This window comes from Astatotilapia calliptera, chromosome 22 (assembly GCF_900246225.1).
Source record: "Astatotilapia calliptera chromosome 22, fAstCal1.2, whole genome shotgun sequence".
Taxonomy (NCBI): Eukaryota; Metazoa; Chordata; class Actinopteri; order Cichliformes; family Cichlidae; genus Astatotilapia; species Astatotilapia calliptera.
The window spans coordinates 7,293,999-7,316,222 of NC_039322.1; the positions used below are offsets into that span (position 1 = coordinate 7,293,999).

The 22,224-nt window shown below is 40.7% G+C and overlaps 1 protein-coding gene across 1 annotated transcript in view; it reads left to right on the forward strand.

The window, feature by feature from the left end:
* The window catches only part of nudcd1 (NudC domain containing 1), a 56,470-nt gene that overhangs the window by 11,294 nt on the left and 22,952 nt on the right, over window positions 1-22,224 (forward strand). Inside the window, exons 6-7 of the mRNA XM_026156004.1 lie at window positions 10,187-10,394; window positions 21,099-21,243. Of these exons, the coding sequence (XP_026011789.1) occupies window positions 10,187-10,394; window positions 21,099-21,243 (353 nt within the window). The remainder of the gene's footprint in view (window positions 1-10,186; window positions 10,395-21,098; window positions 21,244-22,224) is intronic.

Below are 22,224 nucleotides of genomic sequence, written 5' to 3' on the forward strand. Positions count from 1 at the left end.
GTCTATGTGTGTGTGTGTGTGTCTGTGCAGTTTTGTTGCCAGTCCCTTTCCTGAGTATTGAGCTGTCTGATGACTTGAGGGAACAAACCGTTACACAGTCTGGCAGTGAGGGCCTGAATATTTTGGTACCTCTTGCCACATAGCAGGAGGGTAAAAGTTTGTGTGAGGGGTACGTGGGGTCATCCACAATGCTGGTGGGTTTTTCAAATGCAGTTTGTGTGGAAAAATAAACGTGTGTGATGAAGGGAAGAGAGCCTCGGATGATCTTCTCAGCTGTTCTCACTGTGCACTGCAGGGTGCTTTGAGATCTGTTACTGTGCAGTTTCCATACTAGTGATGCAGCTGCTCAGGAACCTCTCGACAGGCCTGGGGGCGCAGGAGATGGACTTTGCTCAGCCTTTGCAGGAGAGACGCTCTTGGTCCTTCTTGGCTATTAAGCTGGTGTTTTTGACAGGTGAACACTGTGGAATTTTGTGGCCTTTACAATATTTCCAGCAGAGAGTGGATACCCCTGATCTTCTAAAGTCAACAATCGTCTCTTCTGTTTTGTTCAGCAGTCCGTTCGCTGTCGTACCTCGTCTCTGTACACTGATTCGTCATTATTATCGATAAGACTCACCACGGCCTGAGAGCTGATCAGAATGGACTTACATTTGCAGCCAGCTTAATTGGCCATTCAAAGAAGTGTAATTCAATACTGCAGTAGTTGGCTCCTGCCGTATTGGCTTCATTTCATATTCATCTTTTTTATTCCTCAGAGGTTTCTGCTTTAGACTGCATTCTTATAGCTATGTGTATCTAATAAAGCTAAGTGTAATGCTCCTTTTTAGTTTTTTAGTGTTTGCATTTGAGCTGTCAGAATGAGAAAAATACAAACTTTATCTCATGAAGTTAACTTTCCAAAATAAATCCTAATTAATAAAAACAAGTTCATCTTCTTCAAGGAGTGTTGAGATGCAAGAAACCCAAATCAGCAGTAATAGTACATAACTGTTGAGCTGTTGTTTAATATACAATGCTTTAGAAGTGCATGTAATTTTAACTCTTGGCAAGGAACAGAAGTCCTGTTTCATTTTTTTTCTGTCCTTACCACAGTGCCGCCGCTCATTTCTGACCCTGCTGATCTCTGTCAACAGAATTTGTGCAGAGTGCAGACCTAATATAGGAAAAGTCACGTTGTCCTCATCAGAATCTTTGACTCGGTGCTGCTCAGGCTTGAGACTGTGAGAAAACACTTAAAAATAATGTGACACGGCTTGTCATTTATCCTATTTATAGTGATGTATTTTTATTATGATTATTTTTTGTCTCAAAAATTCTGTCTGAAACTGACCTGAAAGTCAAGCTGTCTGCGAATCTGTTAAAACGGTGACAGAAAGTGAAATAAAAGATCCGAGTGGCATTCCCGCCTTCCACCATGAGACGTGCGACTGCCACCCCTCCCACCTTTTCTGTAATTGGACTGTTTCTGGTTAAGATTCATTACGCGGTTGCTTTTGCTTGTCACGTCGACTTCTTTCGCTCATTACCTTTCCGAGCTGCTGGTTGAATGCGCACACCGACTCGTTCACTTGTCGCCATAGAAACGTCTGAGCGGGCGGCAGAATATTCCCAATCAGACTGAGGTCTCTGTCAGGTCAGGTGATCTATGTCTGTGTACACAGATGTGTTTCCAGGCCATTTATTCCTGTTGCACAGGACCTGTGAGACGCCTTCAGCATATTCTCTCAGTTTCGCTGACGAGCTTTGACTAAAATGTTCAGTTAATTCAGCAGTGAGAGGAATTTTTTTTCTTCCCTTTTTTGGATGACTTGCTGTAGGCCTGCAGCATACTAGTCATGAATTATTTTATTAGATAGTTAAGTAATGGAATGACTTAATTAATAATGCCGAAAATAAACCCTGTCTGCACACTGCTCCACAGTTAGAGACTCTTTAACTCTGACTCAGGGGCTGCATGTTCTCACATTTTAGACAGTGGGAAAAAAGTTATTTGGTATACAGAATCCACTCACTTTTAAATTATTATAAAAATTACCTGTTTGTTATTTCTAATTTAATTTAATTTTTAATCCTGGTTACTAAAGTAACATTGGAGTCGTGATTTTTGCCTCATATCAGTGCTCAATTCAGCTCAAACTGGTTTCTTGACAATGAATTTGATGTACTCGAATAGCGTCCACAGTCACCAGATCTCAATCCAGTACAAGCACCTTTGAGATGTGATGGAACATGAGGATCACATCATGGATGCGCAGCCAGATCTGAAGTAACTTTATGACGCTATCATGTCAGTGTTGCTCCAAATCTCTGAGGAATCTTTCCAGTACCTTGTTGAATCTGTGCCATCACAAATTAAAAGAGTTCAGAAGGGAAAACAGGGTCCAAGCCAAGGTGTACCTAATAAAGTGTCCGTGACTGTGGAATTTCTGCATTTTGCATAATGTGGCTTAAATTCAATCATCACTAAAATATTTTCTTTTTCTATATTTCATGTGAGGGAGCCAATTAAGACAAGTTGAGTGGTCAAAGGTGTCATATTGATATTTAAAGTGTTTTGATTGATTCTCGACGTCGGCTCAGGAACATAAAGGCGTAAATTAAACAAGTAAAGATGAAAAGGCAGCGAAATGTTCTTTTAATGTTATTAGAAAAGCTTGAATGGTCATGAAAAGTAGGAACATTTCCTGTATCGGTTTGAAAGCCCTCTAACATTTGCTGGAATGTCGTGGAAAACTCGGGCTGGTTTCAAGAAGAACAGTAGGCTACGTAAACGTATCTGTGTCTTTAGAAAGACAGAGGACAACGGTCGTACAGGTGAGAAATGGGGAGAGAGACAAAGACAGGTTCAAGGAGAGCAGTGAGATTATTGAATATGTAACGTCTGATGTCACACAGGCTGATATGGAGGTGAGCCTGGACTTTACGATGATGGATAAAGTCAGCCTAACATTTGATCCCTTCAACATGACATCATACAGAGTCAAGAATAGAGAAAACTTTGAAACTAAGTATTTACAGCGGTTTGAAGCTTTTGGTTGACAGGGCTTATTTGTGCACATTATTTGAAATTTTGACCATCTTTTGTATGAGAATCCATCATATATAGACAGAAAATAAGGAAGCTCATAATAGATCCACTTTACAGCAAAAAAACATTGAACTAAACATTCGCATCCATCTTGGCCCTTTTCTTGTTTTTAAACTCTGTTATACTCACAACCTCTAAACAAGCAGACAAACAGCTACCTTCTCCTTCAAAAGATATATTAAAAAACCCCACAACATGACCCAGAGAGGCCAAAGTGCATGTTGATGGTGCCGAAGCAGAGTAATGGCAGCTTTTCAGGCAATCCTTTTATCAGCACTCTTACTTTCTCCTTTCGAAGAAAAGGTAATGGATTAGATGTCAAGAGAGGAGACATGTTCAAAGAGGCTTGTAAGTGACGAGAGAGGGAGCAGAAAAGATAGAAGTGACTTGGTGCTGTGTTAAGGAGACGAGATGTGGGTATAGAAAAAGTATATAGATGACAGAGAATATGTCCAAAACAAGTGGGTGGAAATGATTATTCCGATACAAGGACACCAAAAACCTTGAGTTCAGTCATTTATAGTGATGCATAGGCGTACAAAACTGGATTATTTTAAACTTCAGCTGACTGAGTTCCAACACAGATAAACAAAAAAGATCAACACTGAGCAAAGAAGATTGGGAAAATGAAATGGAAGATTTGGCAACCCTCCTCCTGCCTTGTTAGTTTCTTTGTTGACAACAAAAGGTGATAATGAACAACTCTTAGTTTCTCACATCTACACCAAATATGGAGCAGGTCTGTTGGTTTGATGCTGCATAGTTGGAACAATTTAATTGCTCAGGCTTTGGCAATAATCAGCGTATGTTGTTTATGATGGCTGTTATAGATGAAAAGGTTGGTACAGAGATGTTTGCGCATCAATTACATGATTTCGCTCATGCTAATCTTGCTTTTTTGTTTCATTTAAACATGTTTATTGTTATTTGGTAGTTCTAAGAGTTGCTTACAGGAAAGAATATTTTAATTTAATTGTTATGATAATAAAACACTTACACCTCATGTTTTAGAAACTGCAGCTTGAGAAAAATCATGCGGTTCTAATCGTAATTAAATTAAGGACAAAGTGGGGTTAAAGGGAATAGTCGAAAACCTCACCTTCAAGATCTTCTTCCAGTGCACCTCTGGACTTTTAGATCGCTGCCTGGAAGTCTTGTTCTGTCCCTTTTACATTTATGCCTCTGTGATGCAGACTGGATCTCCTTCAGCTTGTCAAACTAATGATTCTTTAACTTGATTTTCAGTTTTGGAAATTAGGTAAAATGTCTTGGAGGCAAATTTGTTGATATTTTGTGGATCTGATTGAACTCCACCAGCCATTATAGACAGCTCTGCATTGACAGTCTCATTGTGGGGGATAGATTCACAGTGTACATCACTGTAAATGACTCGCATAACCCTGGACTTAGTTCTCAACTTCAGGCTTAAAAAGCAGGCTTCAAATGAAAACTTCTGGTCGTGGGTGTGTACCCAACCCTCATTATTAGAGATGGTCCCCCACTTGAAATTGTGCTCATTTTGAAGCAAAAGCTATTTTTTATCTTCTGTTTAAGTTTATAAAAGTCTAAAGTTAGAACAGCACCAAGAAAAAAATAAATACAAACACTATACAGGCAAAAGTGTGAGGCTTCAAATTTTTTATTATTAACAGTACTAGGGAAAATATAACAGTATGACATCGTTAAAACTAACTCTCTGAAGCATTTGTTTGTGGTAGCTAGATGTCAGGTGCCAAGGAGTCAGTTTACTGGAAAGGAGAGATGAAAAAATTATGTTCTGCTTCATATATTTTCATTCATTTCTTTGTACTTTAATCTTTACTTTTGTGTAAATATCGGATCATTTAATTTTTTCCAGTCAGTCAAACAGATTAATTACATGGTTGAATGAGGTCCGTAATGAATGAAACTCCCAACAATTCATTTGAAACGTGGCGAGAGACACCAAGTACACTATGCTTGTTTGTAAGCTTAACTCAGAATTATTAAGAGTGTTGTATGTTTTTCAAGTGAAGTCTTTAATATTAAATGTAACTAGCAAGTGTAGCTTCAAATTTAGTGGATTAAAAACTGCATTATTTCTCGCCCACAGCGAGGGGAGATAAAATAGATGCAGGAAAGAAAGTGAAGATAAAATAATAAAATAAAATAATTTGGTTGGAAACAAAATGATCTGCATGAAATGATGAGAGAGATAGAAGAGCACAGATAGAGGACTGTTAGGGATTCAGAAGGGCAGAGCATGAGTAAGGAGGAAGTGAGAGCACCTGTGAAGAGGATGAAGAGTGGAAAGGTGATTGGTGCTGATGAGGTTGGGGGATGTCTAATTGAGAGGGCAGTGGAGCTTTTAACCTGATTGTTATACCATGATGCTATGGGGAAGAAGCTATTGTTATAGGGTGAAATGGAGGCAGATGATGGGCTGTGGTGATCCCTGAAGAAGACAAAGAAGTTAGAAAGACAAGAGCGAGTTTATCAACCTTTTTTTGGGTTGCATTCAAAATCATAGCAAGATAGCAAGGGCGAGATTTACTAAAGGGAACCAATAAGTATGTGTGTGCAGTCCCCAAATAGTGCTGATAGGTGTGAATTACAAAACTTGCATGGTTTTCTAAACTCATGCAGTCAGTTCATTTCAATGTGACATGCTCAGTCTGCTAAGAGCTGTGCAAACCACAGAGTAAGACATGATATTCAGCTGCAGGTGATTACTAATAGGACAGGCGTGGCTTGTTTATTTTAATCAGAAAAGCATAAAAATGTCTTTCATACACGTGCATGTTAAATGTAGGCCTGGCAAAGAAAATCATTATAATGGAAACGACCTTCAGTAGCTGACAGGTGCCGATGTAGGACTGTAAACAGTGCAGCAATATGTGTCTGTAGCATTCTTGTTTTGAGACGACCCCTGAAGGGATACAACAAACTGGAAATGCCTTATTTACAAATGTTTTTTTTCTATATTCTGCGAGTTTTCTAAGCTAGATTTCTATAATTTAAAAAATTGATCTACAAATTTGTGTGTGTGTGTGTGTGTGTGTGTGTGTGTGTGTGTGTGTGTGTGTGTGTGTGTGTGTGTGTGTGTGTGTGTGTGTGTGTGTGTGTGTGTGCAATTAGCAGTACTTTGCTGCTTGTCAATTTGAAATGGTATGAAGTGGTATTATTCCTTAACACTGGTTAAGGATGTTCTCTGCATATAAAAGTTATGTAAGTAGTAGGAGGAGAGATCAGAGGGAGACTCTCGACCTTGGAAATAGATTCGTTTAAGGATAGGAGGTTAACCTTAACCTCAACCTCATTTGTCAAACCAGAGACAAAACATACATCAAAGTGAAGGAGTCAGGCTTTTGACAATATTTAGCATTTTTCCCTCTGATTTTATTTGACCTGTCGAGGCCGCCTGTACTTTCAGAAATCAAACGTTTTCCTGAGCACGCTGAAAGTATTTTAAAGCATCAAACCTTCTTATATTTCTGAACCAGGACCACTCAGCTGCTCTTAAATGTCCCACCATCCAGGTTCAGTACTAGAGGGCTTTTACTGTTTTAGCTCCTGTGCTCAGTAACTCTAATGCCCATTACCGTCAGGTCAGCTTTGCCTGTCCCATATTTTAAAAAATATTTTTAAGAACCTGCCTTTATAGACTTATATTTCTTTCCTCGTCTTTTGCAGAGCATGTGGTTTCTGTAAAGACTTTTGAGGTGCTGTTTTAAGAAGCGCTCTAAAAAGACCTGCGATAAACAATGATCAGTTTGACTAGAAGCAGTATTTCCTTTAGTTTTCTCACTTTTATTCATATTTTGCCAAACTAATGTGGTGATAGCCACAAAATTAAATTGGATGTGGGTAATTTCTTAGTTTTCTCAGTAAGTGAAATGAGGCGGGCTGTGTGAGTGATCAGGTTGCTGTACTTTGCTGCTTTTTAAATACCTGGCAGCTGCATTACAGAAAAGTGGAAACCTTTCACCTGAGGTAACAGACAAAACAGGATAAAAGCTGCAGCCTGAAAGAAAATATTGCGTAAATCTCCTGTTGGATCAGCAACAGATGAAAAGGAGTCAAAGGGACTTTATTTTAGAAATAAAGTCTTGAAAACACCATTCAAGGACAAGGCTGCAAACAGATTTATGACGGGATTGTTTGTGCCATTTATGATTATGTTCTCAGAAGCCAAAGTCATTTTATCAAGCATCTGTGAACTTTTAGAGGAGAATCTAAAGAACAACATGATGCCTGCTGCTCATCTATTCTCCAACAAGGCTTTTAACAAACATTGCCTCTTTATGACTTACACTTTATTCAGAGTACATCTGTTCTGAGCATTACTGCCGATGCTGGTTACGCTCCCCGTGACGACTCGTGTTATGTTTCATTATAGCATACCACACAGCACAGGCGTCGTCATAGCTGAAGGAAAGGAAAGATTTGATGTGTGCTGAGTCAGAGGCAGCAGAAAGTTGGCTCGTGGGGAATGGTGAGAACAGGCTGGAGCGGAAACGTGGTCGTCATGGTTGTGAAAAAAGCCTTCAAAGAAAGCAGTTCGGTGCCTCAGCTTCCTCATATTACCATAATGTACATTACGCTCTAATTATAATTGACTCCTTTTACTTGTTGCGTAAATACTCTAATTGAAATTGAAAAATAAATCTGGATCTGTATTAAAATACGCTATTAGTGCTAATGGATAATCATTTGATTTATGTGGCAGGCTCTTTCATTCGAGTAAGAGCAGCGCTTCATTGATAAAAGCTTGTATTAGCATAGCAATACTGAGGCATTGAAGAAATCATGAGTCAGCATCTGGCTTGAAACCATATCAAAGCTGCTAGCTTGGCAAGTGAACGTTGCACTAAATTTAAGTGAATTACTTTATTGCATTTTATTGTCACTGGAAAACAAATGCTTCCAACATAGAAGGAGTAACGCTCGTAGAATCCAGGCTTAAAGAAGTCGGTTCCTTTGGTTACAAGCAGGGAGGAACAGACACGGATGTAAAAGTGAGAATGGGCAAACCAAGAGCTGCATTCTTACAGCTGGAGAACATCTGGAACTCAATAATTCCACTGTGGAATCAGTGTTTCTCTACAGTGCAAAATTTTGGAGGGTATGTAAAGATAAGATACATACCTTTATCAACAGCTGCCTAAGGAAAATTTTAACCTTCTAGGACCTGGGTCCACATATGTGGACATCACATTTTGGGTTGTCTAGACCAAAATACTAAATTTTGCTCTATAAGGGCCTGATATCCACTTGTTCTTATTTTTCTCAGAAAGAAAAATCAGGTAAAAAAACAAAACGTAATTCTTTGTTTTTACATTCATCAGGTTCCAAACAGCCCAAATAGCAAAGAGAAATTAAAAATGCATGCCATGAAAGAGTTTGGGTCTTAGGAGGTTAAAGATCTACTGGCATAACAACATCTTCAGTTAAGACTAGGGGGGAAAAGTGAAGCAACTATCTGTAGAAGAAGAGATAAGAAGATGGAGATGGATAAGAGATACGGTGAGGAAACCAGGCCACTGGACCACCAGATGTGGTTTTGTGGAATCTGCAAGGGAGGAGGAGCAAAAGAAGCAGGCCAAAGATTACACTGCAAAGAGATAAATATGAGGCCTGTTTTACGGATGACAGTCGCAAGAATGTCGCTGTAATTTAGTTCTTCCTCCATCATTTATGATAAATATGGTAAAATTCTTTCCTTCATGTGATCCATTTATATAAAATCACTCTGAGGCTGTTGAGGGTAGCTGTTCTGTTAAAACACTACACATACAGAGGACAGAAAACTATGTTTTCTGTGTTGATTCTCCAAAGCCACATACTGGTTTATACTCTTACTTTGTAATTTTAGGGGCAATAGGGTAATTTGGCAAAATTGAACTGTAACACAGGAGTGTGGACTTCTGTGTAACTGATTCTGTCTTGTTAATTATAACTTGTTATTTAAAGAGGCTCCTTTTGAATTTCTGCTAGATCATGATGTTAAAATAATGCCAAAAACATCTGCTTTTATAAGTAAAGAATCTAATAAGGGATGCATACAGTCATGTGAAAACTCTTAACAGCTCTGTAATAAACTGAGTGTGCCCCACTGTTCAGTAGTTAGGGCTGCTAAAGGGAGTCAGTTAGTGCTTCTACTACCTTAAAGTAATTGTTCCAGTAAGCTTTGTTGATGAGGAATTTTGGTCCACTCTTCTTTACAACATTGCTTCAGTTCATTGAGGTTTTCGGAGTCACGGTTCAGCCACAGCAGTCGCATGGACGCCAGCCAGTTCAGCGGCTTCATTCTTTTGTTTTTTAGCCATCATGGTGTGAATTTGCTGTTGTGCTTGAGCTCATTGTCATGTTGCATGACCCATTTTAGACCAAATTATATCTTTTCTATTTTATTAATCTAAACAATTATAGAATACTTACGTATATCGGTCCATATATACTCTGTCTCCTCCTTAACAGGTGGATCAGTCTAAACAAAAAACAATGATGGACAGCAATTATTAAAATCTATATGTTTTTAAAAAGATTTATTATTTTAAAAAATTGCCCAACTATCAATAGCCCACTAGTTCATTATAAAAAATGATCGTTTAAAACTTTCTGTTGATCCACCAGTTGATTCATTTACATTTTTTGTTTGTGGCCGATGTTTTGTCCCAATATAGCAGAACGTAACATGCAAAACAACTTTTTTGTTGTAGTATAATTTAGTTTTCCTGTTAATAATGCAAAAGTTGAAGGGTTTTTTGTTGTTGTTGCATAAACTAAACGTTGAAATAATTAGAAAATAAATAGATGCTTGTTTGGTTTACTCATCTCACTTGAAATTTGTAGGTTTTAATAATTCAATACATTAAAATTCAGCATACGAATTGCCTTAATAGCTTCGCTGTGAGCTCATTCGTGGTCATCCCCACTTGCGCTATGATGATCCATTTATTTTAATGGTCTCCTATCTGCAGTTGACTGAATATTCAAAAGTAATTTCCTTCAATGTCTGCACTCTATCAGATCTTTTATGTATGACTCAGAGACAGCTGGCTCAGGACGATCATTAACTTCAGCACCACACATTTCTTTCCCCTTTGAATTCAGATCCCATTTACTTTTGGCAGCAGACGACCGAGGACGTCACGCTGTGTGTGCGCATGCCCGAGGGTATCACCAAAGAGGGGGTGCAGTTCAGGCTGACGGCAGACAACATGACCATTGGAGTTCAGGGTTTCCCTCCACTGCTGGAAGGCCAGCTGTTTGCATCTGTAGACCCCGAGGCCAGCGCCTGGATCATCAAAAATGACAAAAGGTTTGCAGTCTGAAATGTGGAGTGTTGATGAAGTTGGATTCTTTTTTTTCTTCATTATATTTTGGAGTTGAAATCGTAGGATAAAAACAGTACCGTAACACGGCGCTATTTCCATCGTTGTTCCTCTGCTCGCCATTTCCCCGCCTCTCTACAACATATTAGTTAACTTCTGTTCACTTCACCATCATTCAATTAAAAACTGCCACAGACTCATGAAGGTGTCACTTGGCAATGAAAAATGTTAGAATACGTACATGCTCTAATAAAAATAAAATGATAAGTAATACAATATATAGTGGCATCAATACTTTTTCCCACCTCTGCAGTAGATTACAGAAATATCTCACATACTATATATAAACCTGCACACAATAAATCTCTGCACAGTCGTCATCTTCATGAATGAAATATTGAATGTGTACAAGATTAATGCAGCACTCTGGGGATTTGAGAAGCCTGAAACATGTTATGAGTTTGGATGTTGAGTCAGAAACTCTAACCATCCGGGGATCGGTGAATTAAGAATTAATGAATTAAGCTTTTAAAAATTGATTGATTTAATTTTTTTTGCTTTAGAAAGAAAGAATTAAATTCCTTAAATTGTTCCTGCCACTTATTTAATATTAAACGTGTTAATGGTGTTTTAAATCAAATGTGTTTATGTGCCAATACAAACATCAGAGAGAGAGAGGCAGCATTTCATTGGTGAATTTTGTCTTGAGAGTCAATATATTTATAAACATTATTAACAGGATTGATTCATTATAGATTTTTATAGTTAGCGCCTCAGCACGTGTATATGCTTTTAAAGCACACTAATACCATATGCTTACCAACTACTTTATTAGGTATACCTGTTCAACTGCTCATTAATGCAAATGTCTTATCAGCCAATCAAATGACAGCACTCATTACATTTAGGCTTGCAGAAATCGTCAAGACGATTTACTGAAGTTGAAACTGAGCATCAGGGTGGGGAAGAAAGGTGAGTTAAGTGACTTTGAGCAGGGCATGGTGCCAGAGGGGCTTGACTGCATATTTCACACACTGCTGAGATGGGTTTTTGCTGCACGACCATTTCCAGGGTTTACAGAGAATAGTGTGCAAAATAAAAAATAGCCAGTGAGCAGCAGTGCTCTGGGAGAAAATGCCTTATTTATGCCAGAGGTCAGAGGGAAATGGCTAATCTGCCTCAAGTTGACAGGAAAGCAACAGTAACTCATATAACTGCTCGTTACAACCAAAGTGTGCAGAGAACATGGAGGAACTGACAGCGCATTGCGCCTTGAAGCAGATGGGCTACAACAGCAGAAGACCACACCAGGTGCCACAACTGTCTCATAAGAACAAAGAACTGAGGCTACATTTCACATTGACTCACCAAAATTTTATAGAAGACAATTTTTTTAATGCTAGGGTCAGGCCCAGCATGCATATTATATATTGTGATTTTAGCTATTGGTGGAGAATATGCTTAATCTACTGAGCAGCATGGTGTAGCACAGCGGTCCCCAACCTTTTTTGCGCCATGGACCGGTTTAATGTGAGACAATATTTTCACAGATTGGCCTTTAAGGTGTCGCGGATAATTACAACAAAATAAAATGATACGACCAAGACAAAAACTGTGGTGTTTTGTAAATATAATAATGAACATGAATTCACTGGGTAATTGTGTAAATTTATTAGCAGCGTCCATTGAGAGTAACATCCTCCTCTCTGCCCCTTAATATTCTCTGGTCGCTATGGTAACGCGTAAATATTTCTTTCAAAATAAGACACACAACTACAACACGGGAAAAGATCCAACGATAAAAACCCTGAAAACCATAAATTTCACACCCAAGCCTCAACTCGGCGCAGCTCTGATGACATCAACATGTTTACGGAAGCGGTTGTGGGATTTATCGGGAAACTAGCGGACGACACAGCAGAAAGAACTATCATCCGAACGTTTCCCAACCAGAAGCCGTGGGTGGATAAAAACATCCGCGACGCTCTGAGATCACGCACCGCTGCCTACAATGAAGGGCTTGTCTCCGGTAATATGGACCTATACAACGCTGCGTCCTACAACGTGCGCAGCGCGGTCCGAAAGGCAAAGCGGAGCTACGGGGAAAAACTAGAGTCACAGCTACGACAGTGCGACTCTAGGAGCCTGTGGAAAGGACTGCGGACTATAACGGAATATAAACGACCAGCTTCTTCAATGATGAATGCAGATGCTTCACTGGCTGATGAGCTGAACACGTTTTATGCTCGCTTCGACGCCGCAGCAATTAAAACAACAAACGGCTGTGCGCGCTCGGAGTGCACCAGTGAAGAAAATGCATTCGTCATCACAGAGCAGGAGGGTGAACACCAGGAAGGCAGCAGGACCAGATGCAATCCCTGGCCGGGTCCTTAGAGCCTGCGCTGATCAACTAGCACCGGTGTTCACGGAGATCTTCAACCTCTCCCTGGCCCAAGCTGTGGTTCCCACGTGCTTCAAACGGTCCATTATTGTCCCTGTTCCAAAGAAACAACAGCCCGCTTGCCACAATGACTACCGTCCAGTAGCACTGACTTCAATTGTGATGAAGTGTTTTGAAAGACTGATGAGAGATCACATCACTTCTTCACTTCCTCCCACCATCGACTCACTTCAGTTTGCTTACCGGACTAATCGTTCCACAGACGATGCCATATCTCACCTGCTCCACACATCCCTGAGTCACCTGGACACTGGCAGAGGGAATTATGTTAGGATGCTGTTCGTGGACTACAGTTCAGCATTCAACACAATAATTCCCTCTAAGCTTTTCACCAAGTTGACGGATCTAGGACTCAGCTCATCACTGTGTCAGTGGATCCTCAACTTCCTCACAGACAGACCCCAATCAGTGAGGGTAGGAAAACAAGTCTCCCCCTCCATCTCACTCAGCACTGGAGTGCCTCAGGGCTGTGTTTTAAGCCCCCTGCTGTACTCACTGTACACTTATGACTGTGTAGCCACATCCGACACCACCTCCATTGTCAAGTTTGCTGACGACACTGCTGTTGTGGGCCTGATCTCCGACAACATCGAGACGGCCTACCTGGAGGAGATTAGGAACCTGGAGACCTGGTGCCAGGAGAATAACCTCCTCCTAAACATCAGCAAGACTAAGGAGCTGATCGTGGACTTCACTACAAAGCAGGCGAGGAATTACAAACCCCTCATCATCAGTGGCACGCCAGTGGAGAGAGTGGACAGTTTCCGATACCTGGGTGTCCACATCACTCAGGATCTGTCATGGTCCTGTCACATCAACACCCTGGTTAAGAAAGCCCGTCAGCGTCTCTTCTTCCTCAGAAGACTTAGAGACTTCCATCTGCCACTGAAGGTGCTCAAGAACTTCTACTCCTGCACCATCGAGAGCGTCCTGACGTCAAACATCTGCACCTGGTTTGGGAACAGCACCAAGCAGGACAGACGAGATCTGCAAAGGGTGGTGCGCTCGGCAGAACGCATCATTCAATCAGAGCTCCCTGACCTGCTGTCCATCTACACCAAGCGGTGCAAGTCCAAAGCTAGGAAGATTATGATGGACCTCTCCCATCCCAACAATGGACTCTTCTCACTGTTGAGGTCTGGGAAGCGCTTCCGCTCCCTTAAGGCCAAAACAGAGAGAATGAAGAGGAGCTTCTTCCCCCAGGCTATTCGGGGCCTGAACCAGGTGTAGGACTGGACTCTCCCAACACATCACTATAAGACTGGACTCTCACACACGTCACCACACGCACCACCACACATTTCCTATAATCCTATAATTCCTATAATTTATAATCCTTATCTTTATAATCTCTTCTGCTATTTGCACATTCTTTACTGTAAATTCCTAAGTTAATTTGTAAATTTTTGTAGTAAATTGTAAATATTGTAAAACTTTTCTTCTGTCATTTAATGGTCGGGCATTGTACAGCTACAAGCATTTCACCCCCATGTTATACTGTGTATGGTTGTGTGTGTGTGACAAATAAAATTTGAATTTGAATTTGAATTTGAACTCTCGCGGTCTGGTACCAAAGCGGTCTGTGGCCTGGGAGTTGGGGACCGCTGGTGTAGTACACAATAAAGAAATTCAGGACTGGAAAAGTTATTTGTCATGATGATGTCTGGAAACATAATATATTTTGTTTATTATGGTTATAAGTCTCAATTCAGTGTATGATGTTTCATTTTTGCGCTGTTTTATATATATTTTAAAGAAGAATAAGATGTTAAATGTTATGAAACCAACTGAAACTTTCAGTGTTACATAAGTTCAGTCTGCTTTGAAGGCTACAAGTGAACAGATGAAACCAAAGAGAAAAACTCCCTTTGTCATAAACTGCTCTGCAGTATCATAGTGTGACACCAGCATAGATGAGTGAAATGTACAGTAATGCAATTTTCTTCTTTCTCACACTTCTGGGGTTGCCATTGGCCCAAAAGCACCACTTTGAGATCCTGGGGTATAACATATATAACAAATGTAACATAAACATGATCTAATCCATGTATTGCATAGAAAATTGTCTTTCAGTTGCTTTTTGGGCTTTATTTTCAGTTTTCTTTATACAACACTGAATCACATTATGTGGGATTTTTTTGACAGTGTTTAGCAGACTCACTGAGTGTTATTATATCTTCGGTGACCCCGCTAGCTGTGCTTTCAGGGTCAGTAGCTCCTGCTTATGTGTTTCAAGGCAAATTGAATTAAATTGAATTGAAATTGCTTCTAGGTAATGAGCCTGGCTTTGAGTTATTCAAGAATATTTATTTATTAATAAATTGGGGCCGCTGGGAAAGAGGCACCTTGAATTGGACAAACTTCTGCATGCAGACCTGTAAGCAGAGCTTTCACAAAAGTGTCGGATAAGGAAAGCAGGACTAAACTCAGGCAGGAAGTAGTGAAACGCTGACACTCACTTAAAATATTCTTGGTCAGTGAAGACCTGGGGCCAAGCCTTCCAATCTCTCTTGCGGCAAAATATTCTTCCACCCGCGTGTTACTGTTTGAGTTATGACTGACAGTAAAAAAAGAAAAGAAAAGAAAAGTGACTCCTATCAGTGCAGGAGTACACGATGTCCACATGTTGTCTAGTTTCCCAATTGTCATCCTCAACAAGCGAGCTGGATCACATTTGTTATCTTGAAGCCACAAAAGGCTTTACGGAGCTTTTCTCAGAAATCAGACTTCCCATCCATCCATCCATCTTCATCCGCTTTATCCGAGGCCGGATCGCGGGGGCAGCAGCTTAAGCAAAGAGGCCCAGACCTCCCTCTCCCCAGCCACCTCCTCCAGCTTATCCGGGCGAACACCAAGGCGTTCCCAGGCCAGCCGAGAGATATAATCTCTCCAGCGTGTCCTGGGTCTGCCCCGGGGCCTCCTCCCGGTGGGACATGCCCGGAACACCTCACCCAGGAGGCGCCCAGGGGGCATCCTTGTCAGATGCCCGAACCACCTCAGCTGGCTCCTTTCGATGTGGAGGAGCAGCGGCTCTACTCTGAGCCCCTCCCGGATGGCCGAACTTCTCACCCTATCTCAAAGGGAGAGGCCAGCCACCCTTCGGAGGAAGCTCATTTCCACCGCTTGTATCTGCGATCTCGTTCTTTCAGTCACTACCCACAGCTTGTGGCCATAGGTGAGGGTAGGGGCGTAGATCGACCGGTAAATTGAGAGCTTCGCTTTTACACTCAGCTCCCTCTTCACCACGACGGAATGGTGCAGCGTCTGCATTACTGCAGCTGCAGCCCCAATCCGTCTGTCGATCTCCGGCTCCCTTCTCCCATCACTCGCGAACAAGACCCCGAGATACTTGAACTCCTCCACTTGGGGCAGGAACTCATCCTTGACCCGGAGTGGGCACTCCACCCTTTTCCGGCTGAGAACCATGGTCTCAGATTTGGAGGTGCTGATCCTCATTCCCGTTCCCGTTTAAATTAAACTAATTCAAACTTGACTAAGGGTATTGTAATATCTTCCGTCCATCATTTGACAAACACAAACTTCATCCACTATGATTCAGTCAGTGCTGAATACTTTTCATATAAATTGGCTCTGCTGATCCAGTACTCAATATGAGTTGAGTCACATCCTCTGGTATAAAACCTTTTATTTTTATTACCATCTTTGCTTCCTGTTCCTTCAATACAAGTCCTCCAGTGCTCCATTCAGTGTGAAACCACGTTACACAGTCTATTTCTGATAATCCTTGATAACTTTAAAGGCTCTTGTATCTGAGAGGCAGGGAGTATGAATGCATTTGTCTGTCTGTCTTTGTTGTGTCCAGAGAAAAAAAACAAAACTAAATCATGGAGGTGAATGTGAGAAGCTATCATTTTATTTTGTATTCTCTAAGCCTGATTATCTCTCAGAGATACATTTTACCATCAGTGTCACTTTCTTTTATTCTGTGTGTGTGAGGTTGGGATGAAGTTCATATCCGGAAGTTCTTCTGAGCTCGGAATATCTTACAGAAATCGCACCTCTGTCGGCAGTGCTGACTGTTGTCCGTAACAGTTTATGGTAGACAACAAAATACACAGTTTATTTGTTTCCTGTTTTAAAAAAATGTGAAATTGTATTTTTGTTTCTTTGCAGACTGAATTTTAATTATTGTATTTAATGCAAATACCTGAAAACACCCCCCCAATTGTTCTTCCATTGTTTCGATTGAACATTTTCTCAGTACTAGTGTGTTATACGCTTCATAGACAGACAGCTGAGCACCATTTTTCTTCCATGTGCCCTGAAGTGAATTAAGAAGCTGCCTTTTTTGTCTCTTTTATATCTTCTCATTGTTGCCCAAATATAGACTGATTTCATAACGTTCAGCAATACAATAGAGTAAGAATGAGACCGGAGTCTGAAGGCCAGAGAGAAGCTGCAGTGTGCGCACACAGATGAACGCTGTAGAAAGTTCACTATTTTTATCAGTAAAATCAGAATAGAGGGAGTGATGTCATTCAGAAAACCGAGGCAGATCTCTTCATGAGGTACATTGTGCTATATTACGCTTGGATTCAGTGAGTGAGCAATGATAAAGTGGACCATGGTTAGCAATATCTTACTGAAACCTAGGTCTCTTATATACAGAAAGCATTTAGTTTGCAGGCTTTTCATGTATTGTTGGTAGAAGGCAAATTGTTGTTGGTCCACACTTTTGAGTTATGCGGACATTCATGGGTTTTCTTGTTTTGATTATCTTTGCATTATAGTTCTGTATTGTTGAGATTCTGGTCTTTTGTTTTCTTTATGTTCTGGTTGTCTGTGCGTTAAATTACTGGGACGTTGTTTATACCCTTTTTGCATCCCCATTCTCTTCCCTCTGCGTCCATGTTTTGCCTTCTGTCTCTGGTTTCTGCCTTGCCTGCCTCACAGCAGAACCTATCAGATTAAAATTAACCTTCACTTGGCTGAGGTGACAGCAGTGGTGACATCAGCTGTGAGCAGAAGGTCTTCTTGCTTTTCAACTAAACAGCTTCAAACTTGTCTTTAGAGATGCTTGTATCCATGTGCAGCCCCCTGCTGGCTGTACCCAGGCAGTGCAAGTCTTTGGGCCGTGCATTGGGATAATTTTGTTAACACAAAGTTTCATGTTGCCTTTGCTGTCCTTGAGCGTGGGGCCATTTGCCAAAAGTAATGTCATGGCTGCTTTGGTGTAGTGTCAGATTGTATGACACCTCCTGACTTTCTATAACGTGGTGCGCACAGCAAGACCATTGTGGAGGCAGTATGCCAGCACAGGGATGCACATAGGTGGTCCACAGGTGCGCATTCGCTGTCAAAATAAAAGACGGGCACCAGATAAGAAGTTGCAAGTTTGCGTACATAAGATTTTCTGGAGGGGGATAGACATTTGTTTAGAACTCTTAAAGATGTCGAAGAAGCTACTTTAAGCAATTACTTTGGCCTGCCTGGCCTGCATTTGTATAGCGCTTTTCTAGTCCATAGGACCCCAAAGCGCTTTACACTACATTCAGTCATCCACCCATTCACACACACATTCACACACTGGCGATAGCAAGCTACATTGTAGCCACAGCTGCCCTGGGGCGCACTTTGGTGTTCCTCCACCTCCAAAGAAATGTCAGAAGGAGTCTGAACCGCAAAAAGAAGTGCCTATTCTCGGAAAAGTGGTTGCAGGAGGTGAGCTGGCTTCAAACAGATGATGACCGCACAGAGATGTGGTGCAGAATATGCCACAAAATCCCACTCTAGCGGACAAAAACAGTGCCTTTTATATGTACGCAAACGCACGTTGCAACTTCTTATCTGCTGCACGCCTCGAATGCGCACCTGCGGACCACTTATGTGCACCCCGGTGCCAGCAGTTCGGCCTCTCTATGACATATCGCCCCGGGATCATCCCCAAATGACGCAGTGAGAGATAACTGCAACAAGAGGAAAACATTTTACTGAAAACCATTAGACTGCAGAAGGAGAATAAATGGTTATAGGCCCAGTCTGGGAAACCGTAATCACAGCTTCCCCACCCGCCACCCCTCTGTAGTCAAATGACTGAAAGTTTATTTAGATAAAACTCTTATTTTGTAAACTCTGCTGTCAGTCGGCCTTTTATATTGCTGCTCACAAAGTGGGCTGTAACAACTGACTGTAACAGATTCAATTTATTTGAATCAGTCAGCTAAACTTATGTGAATGTCATAATATCGCATGCTTACAGCCTAATTGCCAGCTTCTGTTACTTCACTGTCTCTGATATATTTAATTAACATTGCATAATGTTGCTGCTGACTGAAAACGATTTGGTTGACATGCTCATTGAACTGATGATCATCACTGTGTTTTGACACTGTTAAGCTGCATGTTGTGAAATGTGAAACTTTACAATCACTCTGTGCACCATTTATACCAGTGACCGGCGGTAATTTCATTACAAGGAAACACGATTACACACCAACGTAGTTCATTATGCTGCATTTGCTTAAAAGAAAAAAGCACGTAGTACTTTGCAGTGACTGTGGAGCCTCGGTGCTGTGAAAAAGCATTTGCCCCCTTCATTATTATTATTATTATTATTATTATTATTATTATTTCATATTTTTCATACTTTAGAAAAATGTAAATATTAGGCAGAGATAAATGGTAAATGGACTGATTCCTATATAGCACTTTTCTACTCTCCCGGAGTACTCAAAGCGCCCTATACAACATACCACATTCACCCAATCATCGATTAGGGTTTAGGATTAGGGTTAGTATCTTGCCCAAGGATACTTGACATGCAGACTGGAGGAGCCAGGGATAGAACCACAAACCTCCGACCAGTAGATGATCTGCTCTACCTCCTGAGCTACAGCCACCCCAGATAACACAAGTAAATATAAAATGCAGTTTTGAAAAGAGCCATCCGTCTATTATCGCCCGCAGGGTATCACAGGGCTAACACATAGAGACCGACAACCATTCACACCTATGGGCAATTTAGAATGATCAGTTAACCTCAACCCACGCATGTGCATGTCACTGGACTGTGGGAGGAAGCCGGAGTACCCAGAGAGAACCAACGCAAATATGGGGAGAACATGCAAACTCCATACAGAAAGGCTCCGGCCAGGTGGTGAAGTCGAACTCAGGACCTTCTTGCTGTTAGGCAACAGTGCTAATCACCGCTCCACGATGCTGCCCGATTTTTAAATAATAATTTCCTTTATTAAGGTGTTTATTATAGATTTTAAGTGTAAATGGACAAAATTGAAACCGAAATGTTTATTTTATTCTTAGTAATAAATAAGTATGCAGAAACAATTTGTGCTGCATTTGATTTTAATACATTAGCTGCTAGAGTTACAAGCTTTTTGTTTGAATTTGATAGTAAACATTAAAGCTTTGTCAAACATATTGGAGAAGTGGCCCAGCTATTGTTTATTATTGATCCTGATCAATCTGCCACTCATTTTCTCTTTCTTTATTATCTAGTCTTGTCAAAAGTTTGAAATAAATCTCTAAAATATTCAGCTTGAAATCGTGTAAGAAAAGTAGCAAATGAGAGCAGCCGGACAACTCACCCAAAGCTGGAAATTCCCACCACATGAATTAAATTGCATTAATTGAGTTCCTGGATTAATTATTTCAAAAAACTCAAAATACACCTCAAACTAAGGCTTTATGATGTTGCAGTTATTTTGATTTATTGTAAATTTAGTCTTAATTTCAGTCATTCCATTGAAAGGACAGAGACGATCTTTTTACGAGAAGTAATACTGCAGCTTCTTAATGATATTAGGATAGGAGTTGGTAACATTCCAGTTTTTCTCCTTGATGTATTCTGCAGCACAGCCTCAGACACTTCTTGCTTCAGAGAAAGACGATTCATGTCAAAACTGTTTCTGCCCGTCTCAATCTTTCCAAGCCTTTCTATGACCTTTGTCATCATCACTGGAAATTAGCCTATTAAGCTGCTACTGATTGGATGTTTACTCATTGATTGCATCATTTTCATCCAAAGTACTATACATACTCTGCAGGCTCTCAGATAGTTTCTTAAATTGTGGAAGAAGAACTTGCAGCTTAAACCATCTTGTGTAATTTAGAAAATCGCTTAGTGAGCTTTCTGAAGCTGCCTGTTTGCACATTATGTGCTTAAATGTAATGCTATTTCATCGACAGCCCTTTTGCTAATGAGTAATACATGTATGATTTGTAATTTTGTATTCTCCGACTCTGTCCCCAGCCTGGAGGTGACCCTGCAGAAGCGTGGTGAGGGGCCCATGTGGCCGGAGCTGGTGATGGGCGACAAGAGAGGGGAGTATGTGATGAGTGATGAGCAGGCCGCCCTCATTCATGAAAGACTGACTCACCTTACCTCTGAAGACTTGGTGAGGCTCACTCTTCACATTACACTGATTAAATCCAGTGCTAAATATAATGAGAAACATCTTTTATCTGTACAACCAATATTCTAATTTAGAATATTGGGATGGGGCAGGGTTAGGGTTAGGGGGGGGATGGGGCTAGTCATTTAGAATTTCTAAATGACTAGCCCCATCCTGTCCAGTTTCTGTATATTTTTATTATGTATATTTTTTAATGACAGCAAATTAAAATTAAAGACGGGAGTGGTGGTATGAAACACATACATATGAAAATGAATGAATGAACTGAAGAAGCTTCTCTGATGAGAGGTGAAACATCCTCAAAAAATGTAAAGAAGTCCAGTCATTTTTCTTTCCAAGCTCCTTAGAATACAAAGTATGAAAGAAACTTTGTATTTTTATATACTTTTAATTCAAAGTTGACATTGCAGGATTGCATTGAAGTAAAACAAAATCCCTCCATCCCACGAGCAAGAAGAATTAGACTTAAAATATCTGTGACATAGAACTTATTGGATATGATGTTATTAAAGAGCCATAGATTTATTAAGCTGCTGGAAATATTCTTTAGAGATCTTGGTTCATGTTGACATGGGTATACCACAGGCCAACAGGCACCATGATGAAGATTCAGCCAAATACCTTTCAGAAGTTAAAACAGGCGCTGAAAAGCCAGTTGGCAGGAATAAGATCCAAACTATCAGTACATGCACACTATTGGTCATCAGAAACCCAGCTGGAGTAATACTGATGTTAAGACAGGAAAATTCCTCACAATGCCTGGACGTCTCCAGTGTTGAGTGAGTGAGTGTTAGAGATGATTTACCATCCACAGGTGGAGGAGGTGGGTGACATGAAATGGTAAATGGCCTGTATTTATATAGCGCTTTACTAGTCCCTAAGGACCCCAAAGCGCTTTACATATCCAGTCATCCACCCATTCACACACCCATTCACACACTGGTGATGGCAAGCTACATTGTA